At 40.3% G+C, this 12576-nt stretch overlaps 1 protein-coding gene across 1 annotated transcript; it reads left to right on the top strand.

Moving 5' to 3' along the window:
* The first annotated feature begins 214 nt into the window (after nt 1-214).
* On the top strand, nt 215-10681 carry LOC121890888 (NXPE family member 3-like). The gene is made up of 6 exons (XM_042403510.1): nt 215-360; nt 3574-4005; nt 5880-6175; nt 8899-8969; nt 9187-9393; nt 9490-10681. The coding sequence occupies exons 1-6, from the start codon at nt 244-246 to the stop codon at nt 10041-10043; spliced, it is 1677 nt and encodes a 558-aa protein (XP_042259444.1). The 5' UTR covers nt 215-243; the 3' UTR covers nt 10044-10681.
* The last annotated feature ends 1895 nt before the right edge of the window (nt 10682-12576 follow it).

The raw sequence follows: 12576 nt of genomic DNA, 5'->3' as shown, positions 1-12576 counted from the left end.
GTCAATCAATCAGAGGAATGTCCTGGATGACTGGATTAAGTTTAGTATATATGGTATATATGTATAGTTATATGTATAGTTTAGTAAGTTTTGTATAATATATCATATTATTTGCATAGAGATCATTTCACTGTTCAGGTTAAGTTTTTGCAAGTAATCACTAACATAAATACAGCTAAACAAGGTGTCAATTAATACTGTTTGTGTCATTTTATAGCCACAGATGAAGACTGATCATCAATCATGAAGGCCAGAGCTTGTAGAGAAACAGTGGTCAGCTTTTGCTGTCCGAAGTTTGCTGCCATCTTTCTTTTCCTGGCTGTGTTTGTCTTCATCTTTTTTCTTTTTAACATCCTGGAGGTGAGAATTTGGTTTTGAGTGGGACTGCTTGATGGGTGGACCCTGTTTGAAATAGTCAGATTTCAGGATATTGTTTTCATATGTAATGTGGCTTTAGCTGACAGTAATGTTCTTCATCAGTATTTGTAAAGAAATGCAATTTGAGGAAAAGCAATGCCAAACTGCAATTTTTCTTATTGACAATAAATCCCTTCAAAAGACCAAAACCAACAATGTCTTAGTCCATCTCTCAATACATTCCCTACCATGTCTGTGGATCTCAGCCCCAAGCCCATTAGTTCCTACTGAAGATGTACCTGTAAATCTTTAAAAACAGGTCAAAAATATGTACAGCTTTTTTACCTGTTTGGAGGGTGTATGGAGTCGTGTGAGCTAAGGCTAATACTGTCACTCTTAAATGCCCCTCTCTATCGAAGCTTGCATATAACAACATATTCTAATTCAAATATTTACAATTTCATATACAGTACCATGCAAAAGTTTTAGGCACCCTAGATGTTAAGATTCTTATCCATTATGCAATACCATCAAGGAGGTGTCTGATCGGTCCAAAATTTATTCATGACATGATAATGACCCCAAGCATACAGCTTTTCAGCAACAAGAAGAAGAACGATGAGTCCTGCAACAGATGGTATGGTATGGCCCTCACAGAGCCCTGATTTCAACATCATGGAGTCAATCTGGGATTACATGAAAAAGCACCTGAGATGGCCTAAATAATAAATCCACAGAAGAACATTCTTTCTCCAGGATGGTTACAACAACCTACCTGCAAGATACCATGAAAAACTGTGTTAAAGTGTACCGAGGGAAACTGCTGCTGTTTTAAAGGCAAAGCTGCTCACAGCGAATATTGATTTCATTTAGGTTTCTGCTGTTTACTCAACTTTGTAAGAAGTTAATTGATAAATTAAAACAATTCATAGCAATATTTTTGTAAGCATTCTCACTTTACTTTTAGTGCCTAAAACTTTTGCACAGTACTGTATATTTCATTTAATTATTTTCATCTATATTTTTCTTAGCGTCAATAAATCCCTTAAAAACACCAAAACCAACAATGTGTTAGTCCATCTCTCAATACATTCCTTACCCTGTCTATGGCTCTCAGTCCGAAGCCCATTAGTTGCTACTGAAGACATACTTGTAAATCTTTAAATAGAGGTCAAAAATATGTACAGCTTTTTTCCCTTAGGGAAGGTAGTCATGTTGAGCTAAAGGTGATGCTGTGACTTTTAAATGCCAATCTCTCTCATCGCTTGCATATAATGACATATTTTTGAGCCACTCAGGTGCTGATGACATTGCTCTGTTGGCGGATGTAGCTGCCCTGCGCACCCGTTTCGGATGTTATCACTCAATTGAATGGGTGTTATCAGTGGCTATCAGCCTCATAAATACGGGTTAGAAGGGGCCTGCTACACCTACTAGAGCTGTTGTCTCTTGCTTGCAACTTGAAGATCGCCTGCTAACCATCTAGCTATCCACCTAACCTGCCTCCTCCGAACAAGGGAAAAGTCATCTTATTGAGTCATCTTATGTTAATGTAATCTGAACTATGTCTCTTCCCCAGGTCATAATTACTACAACCGCTAGATGCCATCTGTAACTCAAAGGTGACCTTCATATTACCAATGGATGATAACACCCTTCTGAACCTACTAGCAGGTGTAGCAGACCCCTAATTGTTTATTATACAGATGATATTGATGATTAAGTCTTTGGCGCTTAGACTTTACAGGGAGATTTGTAACTGAGGGACATCAGTCCTGAGCAACAGCAAGATAAATCCCCCCATGGAGTCCAGACACTGGTAGTGGTGGCTGATGACTGCTGCTGAGACTGATAAGGCGGATGAGGTTGATGAAGTGAAGAACTGATGAATCTGTGAAAACTGGGCAGCAATGGGGCGCATATAGAGCAGCATGAAAGCATTAAAGGCAGAGAGGGAGAAAACATAAAAAGACAGTTGCAAAATGATAGGCTAACAATGAAGGTGTGTCACCATGTTATTGGGTAGATGTGACCAGCTGATGTGAACAGCTGACTTCTCCATTGACAGCCCGGCAATGACAGCCAGGAAATTGAGTGAGCATGTGTGGGGGATGGGAATGAAAGATTGTTTGAGGAATAAAGCTACAGACCTGAAAATGCAAGATAGTCTTCCTGACTGAACTTTCTCTAAAGCTCTATTTTCATCTTTTTTTAAATCCAAGTACTTTCTTGAAACAGTTGGCTACTGTAATTTTTAGCCAACATAAGTCAATCAGTTGAAAATAGTAAATTTGTTGGGGACTATTTTCAACCACAGCTAAATATGCATTTGCTCCGTACTGAGTATTAATGGCAGTGGAACAGTGTAGGCGGGATTGACTCAAAATGAACTACAATGACCATGTTAATGGTAATAAAAGAACATGTCACCCAGTGCAACAGTGAGGCTCACTGATGTGTTTTTAATCATTTTTGGGCAACAACGGAGCACTATGGCACAGAGGAACAATCCACATATATCAGGCCTTTGCTACACAGACAATACTTGTTAGTAGGATCAATTCATTGTTGGGTTTGGTCTTTTCATGGGTTCAGTGCAGAAATGTTTGTTTTGTTTTGAAACATTCTGGAGTGGAAACAAATAATTCCACAATGAAAACCCAATGCATAGAAAGAGTATTGTTACAGACAAACATTTTAGACGAATTTAACATTATATTTGTACCTTCACTTTTGAGATTTATATGAAGAGGAAAATCAAAACTACATTAGTTTTCCACCAGAATAACTAGTATGAACACTTAAGTTGTTAAATATTGACATCATAATCGAATTGTAACATTGTCCTCATTTGAAAATTAATTAAGACAGAACATGGTAAAGTGAGAAAAAATGCTCTCTGATAAATAGCGCACCTTAAATTCATCAACCTGTGTAACTGTCGACAGCAATATGAACAGTAACATTTAAATTATTGCTACAGTTGTTACTGAAATAGAATGTAAGGATATTCTGACTGTAGTTTTCCTCCCTTTAGTTTTTTCACCTTTTTTCAGTCTTTGATCAGCTTCTCTCATCAACCCCTACAAATAGTCATTGATTTTCTGATGTGGGGCAGGAAAAGTCTTCCTTTTGTTTCATTTAGTTCATTTTTCTTACATTATAATTTTTATATATATATATCTTTGTCACATCACTCTCTTGACCCCCTGTCAGTTTCAGCATAAGGTGATCACCACCTTCCCTGCTCCAAGACCTCACCTGCAACACCTCCTCCACAACTTCCAGCCACAGTCCCCTGAAGATGCTCTGGAGGAACGCCTCCTATTAGACTCCATTGCTTGGCCTGAAACTCCATCCTTGCCAGATCCTCTTTCCCTGGAGCAGACCACCGATCCTGCCCACAGCATCTTCACTATTCTCCCAGAGAAGGATGGACGACAGTGGCATGTAGGGGATCAGCTGGAAGTTATGATCAAATTGTATGACTTCCAGGGCCATCCCAAGAAGTCTGGGGGAGATGTCTTACTCGCCCGTCTGCACAACCGAGGACTTGGTGCAGGTGTGGCTGGACAAGTGCTGGATCATCTCAATGGCTCCTACTCTGCTGTATTTTCTTTACTCTGGGAGGGAAGCGCACAAGTTGAGGTGATGCTCAAAACTATGATGTTAAATTTGATTGTGTTAATCTTCTAACTGACCGTTAGCTAAGCCCCACCCCCCTCAGTTACTGTTGCTAGGCCTGTCAACTTTTCTTTCTTGCACAGCACATATGCAGTTTGCAATAATACTGGGGGCAGATTTACCTCTCAAAATCCTTAGTAATTTTCAAAACAGTGGGTCCTTTATTTCATGCAGTGGTTGGATTACTCTGTATGCTGTCAATCATTCTTAGCATCATTTAATATGGCAGTGGAAATTTTAAACTTAGTATGTCCAAGAGTAATAAATGCCATTGACATATTGAGAAATAGGTTTCTTCCATCGAGTGGCAACTATTGGCAGCATATAAACAGATGGATCTAAACCTTTGTCATCATTTAGGAAAAGCAGAGCAGGAGAGAAGACATTTTTTTTGACAATACTTGTTTGGGCAGATGCCATTGATTGCCACAAACCATCAACCTCTGTGGACTTCCACATCGTACCTCTGTGCCTGGAGTTCAGGGAAATTTGAGCATTTACAAGAATCATTCAATGAGACCCTGGCAAGCCTTTTTAGGTGCATCCTCATAAAAAATTGTAGTGGATCATTTGATGATTGGGATTTCTATAAGCCAGCTCAATGTTTTGCCATACTCTGGACCAACTGATATTAGATTCAAGTCTTTTTAACAAATATTACACACTACACAGTGAGTAAAATTTGGAAACAAGGTTGTTATTAATTTTAGAGCCCTGGGTGAGTGTTGAAGGAGGATCTTAGTTGAATGCAAAAGAGAAGGAGGAACTCGGCAGACCATAAACATCTTTCATGTCCTAGAATGCTTGGAGCCTGTTGTCATGTATAATGTTGTTGAGAAGATGAATACCTCTCTCTGACCAGTGGGGAAAGGTTAAAGTATTACCACCCCACAGTGATGGCATAACTGTTAAAAAGAGGAATACTTAGGTGACATTTACAAGGATGTTCTGATATTCTGTCAACATCTCAAGGAACAATCAGGATTTCTCAGGATTAAGCCATGAGTTCAAAGTTCCTGTGAACTTTGAACTCATGAACCAGAAATAAAATTTGAGATTAGTTCAGTTCTGACCACCTGCATTTCTTGCAGTATTTGATTCTGGAGAACTTCTTTTCCAAACAAGGTTATTGATAGTGTTGTGTAATCTATTCCAATACCCAGCTGGTGGTGAGAGGTATAGAGCTGCAAAATTTGATCCTAGGCAGGATTTGATTTTTGAGAATCAGCTAGTTAGATCTACTAGTATGTTACTAAGTCTTTTGCTATAATTGTCTGTGGTGATTATGGAATTTGCGGGCAAAATATTCAAATCAAGATAATGAAATTACTTAAAGAAATATCAATGGGAGGCTTTGTCCTTGGAGGTAACATTGGATTACTACTGTGGGCAGTAAGCACATTATCCGGACATGCTAATGTTTGCAGATCACATTAGAGCAGACAAACACACTAATTCATTTCTTACACTTTTGCTCTGTGTGTTTGTGTTTGGAGAGGCTAAAAAATAGAACACCCTCAAAATGCTTTAAATGCCAAGTACATCTCACTAAAACCTCATGCAAACCACTTTACCATGTGGAGAAATCCAAAGATTGAGAGGTTTGCAGTGCCTAGTTATGGTGGCTAAACTATGATTCTATGATTGGACAATTGTTACTCGGGGGAGGGGTTTAGTGAATGGTTAATTCTCCACACACAGGTATGTGCAGATCAATCCGGTTTACACCTAAAATGAAATGTGCAACTTTAACTAGTGTTCCCTTTATTTGTCTTTACTGCTATGACAGTTTCAAGTAATTGGGCTAAAAGTTGAACTGTGGTTCTCTGTCCTATCAGGTGACACTGGTTCACCCCAGTGAGGCTGTCACAGTGCTGCAAAGGTTGACCAAAGAACAGCCAGACAGGGTTTATTTCAAGAGCGTCTTCCGCTCAGGCTCAGTCTCTGAAACTACCACCTGTAATGTCTTCCTGCATCCAACCCAGCAGCCACTGTGCAACTACACTGACCTCCATGCAGGTGAGCAGTGGTTCTGCTACAAGCCAAAGAAGCTGAGCTGTGATACCAGGATCAACCACTCCACGGGAGGAGTCAATCCAAAACTCAAGGCCAAGGAGAAAAACCTCTTTAAAAGGTAAAGGGGCCGAGAGACGGGCATTTTGTTTGACTTCTAATAAACTAGTGCAGGGCCCGTTCAAAACATGCCTTTTTGTAATGGCCGATTGCTTATTATTTCTCAAGAGCCACATATATATGTCAGTTGACAAACACATCAATTAAAACAATAAGGACTTAATATATTAGATGGTTTAATCCAGACAGAGACTTCACCAGTGAATCTAAACTGAGGTTGAACCTTCAAAGCAGTTTACAGCCTTCCATTTGTTTATTCTGCTGCCAATCAAATGTGTCTGCACTCTTATTGGCTAGTTTTACTGCCTCCGCCTCTGTTTTTTCCTCCTGTGTATCCTCGTTCGTCTCTCTCGGGGTGCTTTTCAATACGCTAATTCTATGTTTCCTCGCATCCTCTCTCCTCCGTGACCCGGAAACTGATCTCCTTCTGCCATCATGGAGGATCTTCCAAACCCTTAAATGTACCTGGAGGAGCGAGGAGGCTCCCGGAGGAGCTAAGAGCGAGGAAACACGGGTGTATCCTATGCGGAAGTGTTTTCACGGACGGCAACACCCCTTTAATCCAAAGTGTGTATTGATTGGTCAGCTGATCTGACGGGAGAGTAAACAGTCGGGCTGTTGTTGTAATACAGCAGATCAGGAAAAGTATCTGTGGAGAATGAATGAAAGCACAACAACAGCTGATCATAGCCTATTTACTCATAAAATAAAGATTACTTAATCATGAATCAATCATAAAAACACTGTACTATTTTTCTTCATGTGTTAAAAGGCCTCTCCTTCCTTCTCCGTTTCAGTGCGTCTCAGCTCCTTCAGGGAAATATGACGCTGCACAGCTGCGTCTCCTACAAAATCATCCTGAGTCTGACAGGCACGTCAGACTTTCACAAACTAAATAAGCAACATTTTATTTAAACATATTATGCAGGGTACAGCCTTTTCTTTTGTTTCTTTATGTCGATTCTGTTCTGTCAGTAATTAACAGATTTAAATTGTCTATTTGTGTCTTATTCTGTGACAGCCAGACGCTGTTATAGATCTATAATCAAATGATAAAACAATGGAGAAGTTATCAGATGTTTTCCTTCCAGCTATCAATATGTGGAAATTATTTAGTAAAAGTAAAAAGTCTTAATTAATTGTATATTAATTTTAAATGCAAATTTTAGAGTTTAAACTTTTACTTAGTGATTTCTACTACGGACTTATTCATATTTGACATTTAGGGTGAAGTGCGTCATGACAACTTGTCATCTCCTCAAAATGACGCTGGAGTGAGCGAGGACGTCCCGTTTGATAAATTAAATTTCTCCATCCTCACGTCTCTTCTTCGCATCTCTCTCTCATATCCTTGCTGGACGGAGCTAAGGCGCGAGGAAGAGACGCGAGTGAGGGAAACGAGGAGACATGTTAGTGTAATGAAAAGCATCCATGAGCAGTTTATCTGAGCAGGTCGCGTGCCTTTGTCCCGCTGAGGAAGTCAGAGCCCAGAAGCCCCACCTCACTGTGATGTAATGGTGTTTATATCAAACAGCCCCTGCTGCACACAGACACAGAGCTGAGCAGCTCGTTGTTTGCTCGTTTAGCCGATGCTTATTAAAATTAAATATTATGTCGTGTGTCGAAATTGCACCGAAAGAGCACCTGTCTCCACAGTAAATCACCTGTTGAGTGTTTGATGGTTGTTAATTTGTGCTTTAGTACATAACCGCTGTGAAACAATCAGAAAATAATTATGTATTTCTGTCATTCACAGGCTTTCTCTCTCTTGGAGAAAACTTTCCAGCGTTGTCGCTCTGTCACTCACTTGCGCGCCCAGTTCGCTTGCCCCATTTCTCTCTCTTTCTCGTCTTTTTTAAAATGAATTAGGAAACCCACAACAAAGTCTAAATTTTAACGTTATCAAACAATGTCGTCCCTTCGTCACTCATCTCTGATCATGATATGCAGTCGCAGAGACCAGAAGCCTCATCCCGCTGCTGCAGAGCAGAGTGGCTAGTTGCTTGTTTATTCAGAGTTTAAGTTTATTATTAATTGTGCCGCGTGTCCAAATTGCACCCTGTTCGCCACCTCACTCCCTTTGTTCCCCTGCCATACACCCAAGTGTGGTGTTGATCAGTTGAACGGTTCAAGAGATGCGTGAAGAACATACAGACAGAAATTCCCTCCTTTTGTAGATAGATAAATATGTATCTCCTTGGTGGAAATCTCAGGAGTGTGAAAGCTGGTAAAGACTGAATCTAAAGGTGTTTCCAGTCTAAAATGACACAAGTCAAATAATCAGCCTGATTCACTCTAGTTTATGTTCATTTAATGTGATGTCCTTATACATAAATAAATGAAACGAAATTAAATTAAGAAAAAATGTGAGTATTTGCTGTTATTCAGTTATATTCGAATTCACATTTTACAATGTATTTAGGATATGGTCTTTTAAAAAATGTAAAGATGCACACTTCAAAGCTGAGGCAGATGTCCACTTTTCCAATTTCAAAATTACAGTATACATTAGTCTCTACATGAGAAAATGGTTTGTTTATTACATTTTATTTCTAAATCTTGTTGACATGGTTTACTTGTCAGCAAACAGTTGCATATTTACAGCAAACTCTAAATTAGCAGTAATTTAGAGTTTCTCTATATATATTCAATAGGTGCAAATAGGGTACAATTAGTAGCTGTCTGCTACATATGGATGTCTTATTATGTGTTTTTTTTCTTCAGTGGTGTCAACATGAAAGTCTCTATTAAGGCCTCAGGATCAGCCAATGTCAACGTGTTGCCAAAAATGAAAGGTAAAGCAGAATTTTCACTAATTCAGCCTCTGCCTGTTATAATAATTCAAACTTTAATGTGCTACAGACAATTAAAAGTAAAAAAGGCAGGAAGAAACATCTGCAAACAACCTACCATTACCTTTACTAGCGCATTGTTGGTTTTAGTCTATTAAATTTGTTGACAATAGGAAAAATATACAATAATGCCAGCTGTAATGCCTTTACTTCTTCTCAGGTCAACCAGAGGTAAAGAGCAGCAGTGTGAAGTCTGGACCCTCTGGCTATTACTATCAGGATACATGGCAAGCCCTAGGTGGCACCCCAGTCCGCCAGTTCAGCACATCCTCTGCCATCAGTCAATGTCTGAAAGGCAAGGTGGTTCACATGCATGGAGACTCTACCATCAGGCAGTGGTTTGAATACCTCAATGCAGCACTACCAGGTAGTTAATAAACAGAAATCTCTGACAACAGTTTAAGCTGCAGTGTGAACATAATCAGTGTTTCCCAATTGTGTTTCCTTTGTGTGACTCTTTTAGATCTCAAGGAGTTTAACCTGCACAACCTGAAGCAAGTTGGGCCCTTCATGGCCTTAGACTATGCAAACAACATTTTGGTGACATTCCGCTGCCATGGTCCCCCTATCCGTTTTACCAACGTCCCAACCAATAATCTGCGCTACATTGTCAATGAACTAGATGGCTTAGTTGGAGGCATCAACACTGTCGTCGTTCTTGGCATCTGGGCACACTTCAGCTCGTACCCCATTGAGCTCTACATCCGACGGCTGCAGAGAATCCGCAGGGCGGTGGTGCGGCTGTTAGACAGGGCTCCAGATACACTGATTGTCATCCGAACCGCAAACCTCAAAGCTTTGTCGCTTGATGCGGCGCTGACCATGAGCGACTGGTACTCGCTGCAGCGTGACAAGGTGCTCAGGGCCATGTTCAAAGGACTGAATGTCCATCTGGTGGATGCCTGGGAGATGGTTTTGGCCCACCACCTGCCACACGACCTCCATCCACAACCTCCCATTATCAAGAATATGATAAACGTCCTCTTGTCCTACATATGCCCTCAAAAGGGTGGCTAGATGTGTGTTTGTTGGGAGAAAGGAGCGAGAATTCAAATACTTGTGCTGAGTTTACATGTTATCTCCATGTTTCTGCCAGGTTCTGAAATGCACCTGATATTTTTCTACCATTTTTCTGTATTTAATTAGGGATATCGATAAAGCACAAATGCCTGGAAAAAAAAGCTTGATCAGCTGTCAATCAGCTTTAACAGATGATTAGCTGTTAGTCGGCTTTAACGGCTGCAGAGACCTTTTAGTTTGTGTCCGCACACATGTACACTGTGCTAATACTAAGAAAGGTCACTGCCAGAGCAGCTGTGTTTTCTCTCTGCAGCCTGTTACCTGTTTAACAAACACCTGCACATGAATTAAAAACATGCATTCTGTATTTATACTGTACTGTGTCCTGCTCAGAGGCACATGAACCATTTCGAATGGCAGAATGCTTTTACATTATTTAATAATTTTTTGAGTCTGTATGTACTGATATTCTAATTGTGAATTCATTATTTAATAACCCGAAATAAGATCATGTTGTCTTTTGAACAATGGAAATTGTTTATTAAGCTAAATGTTTCAGGGAAAATATGTAACTTATATCAAACCCAACACTCCCAATTTTCAGCCTCACATGTGACTGAATGGATATGATGACAAATGATGTAAAATATAAATGTGTTTAAAATGTGTTTCTTTTCTTTTTTAAAAATGTGTTTCTTCTTTGTTATTGCCATGCACATAGATAACCATATCACATCGGCGTACATACAGCAGCCATGAGGATGGGGTGCTGCTGTATAGCAGAAAAGAAAAGGAAACTCCTGAGCCAGCAGCCATTTTATATCCTTTGGGCCACTCCCTCCTCAGGTGCAGCCGATCAACTCTGTCAGACCTCTTAACCTACCACTCCTGGAAGTAAACAAGAGTGCAACTGGTGATAACCAGGCAGATAAATAAAGAGAGAAACAGAGACAGAGAGGAAGAGAAAAAGAGAGAGGACTGTCACAATTTACAAAGTAAATATTACCGCAGTCTTTTGCAATCTGACACCATCTATGTGGTTTAGCTGCCATAAATGACTATTTATTAAAAACAGGAACTAATACCTCTAAAAAGAGAGGAAGAAGAGAGGTGTTAGGAGTGATTGGGGGCGGGGTTTATAGTTCCTCTTTCTTCCTTTTCCTTTTCCTAAACACTGGACTAGTTTTCATTGAGGAGATAACAAGGAGGTGTGGTTAAGCTGCATGTCGATAAAAAGGACGTCATGGTGTGGTGCGCGCGCAGCCACTGGAGTAACTTAATGACGTGATGAGGCTCAGTTGAATGAGTGATACGAGTTGAGTTAAAAGGAAGAGACGTCCTTTTAGAAGCGCTTTTGAGACATTACAGCTTTCCTGCTCACGGACCCTTGTGTGAAACCAGCTTTGTTCTTCGGGGACCCATCCCCAACCACCAAAAACTGAACTGAACGCCAGACGGAGCTCGGCAGATGGAGCTCGCCGCGATCAACGATCAGCGCTGGTGAGGCCGAGTTGGAGGGACCTAATAACTGCTAGCCAGCCTGTGGACTCGGTAAGGTAACTCACCTTCCGGCTGTCTCTCTCTAATTTTGGAAAACAGTCCCTCTACCTCTGTGTCCTTCCACCTTTTTCTCTTTTTCTACACCCTCCAGGTTAGGACTAGTACCAATACTCAGCACTGAATCCCCTAGACTTGACTAGTCTGTAACAGAGGACAGACAGTGCCACGGCCGGGGAACCAACCACCCGCTGGTAGAGTGCTGGGAGTATCCTACCTGTGAAAAGGGTTAAAACAAACCAAAACCAATAATTCTAATAAAAACACGATGCTAAAAAATCATACCACTATCAACAGTGACAGGATTCCCAGTACACAGACCACACCTGTGAATAACTGCTATGAACCATAACAAAACAATACTAAAATAACCGCAAGAGCACTGTTATAAATTAGGTGCAACTTAAAGATGAATTTGAAATACTTTAGATGAATACATTAAGTACCTTGTACCAGGTATCTTTTTTACAGCTTCTTGTCCTACAATAAAAGTTAAGTAATTTAATTTAATTATAAGTACAATATCTCATTGTGTTTGCACCTCTACTATTACCCTTACATCACCACTGCATAGGTCCTAGTGTCCCCATGCTACAATAGCAAATGGTGTGTGAGTGTGAGGTGTGAACATCTACAACGTCTAATCTAAACATTCAATCAACAGTTGCAGTTATATTCAGATCACAGACTTAACCTGTTATAATGTCACTGCAGCCTGAGTTATGCCTGTAACTCAAATGTTTATTGTTATAAAGGTTTACTAACCAGAGAATAATTACTCAGTAGGTGTGGTGTGGGTGAAAATCTTTGGCCTGACATGGCCAACAACAAGATAAGCCAGTGTCCAGCTTCTGATTGTGCACCAGAACACAATGCAGTGTAGTCGGGACCTGCAGACCATTCCAGCTACACTATCATTATGCTTGTCTAGAGCTCAGAAACTGTAACACCTACGCACATCAGACAGTCAAAG

This window comes from Thunnus maccoyii, chromosome 23 (genome assembly GCF_910596095.1).
Source record: "Thunnus maccoyii chromosome 23, fThuMac1.1, whole genome shotgun sequence".
In the NCBI taxonomy this organism is placed as follows: Eukaryota; Metazoa; Chordata; class Actinopteri; order Scombriformes; family Scombridae; genus Thunnus; species Thunnus maccoyii.
Note: the sequence above shows the minus strand (reverse complement) of the source record. Positions and strands in the feature narration are given on the sequence as shown.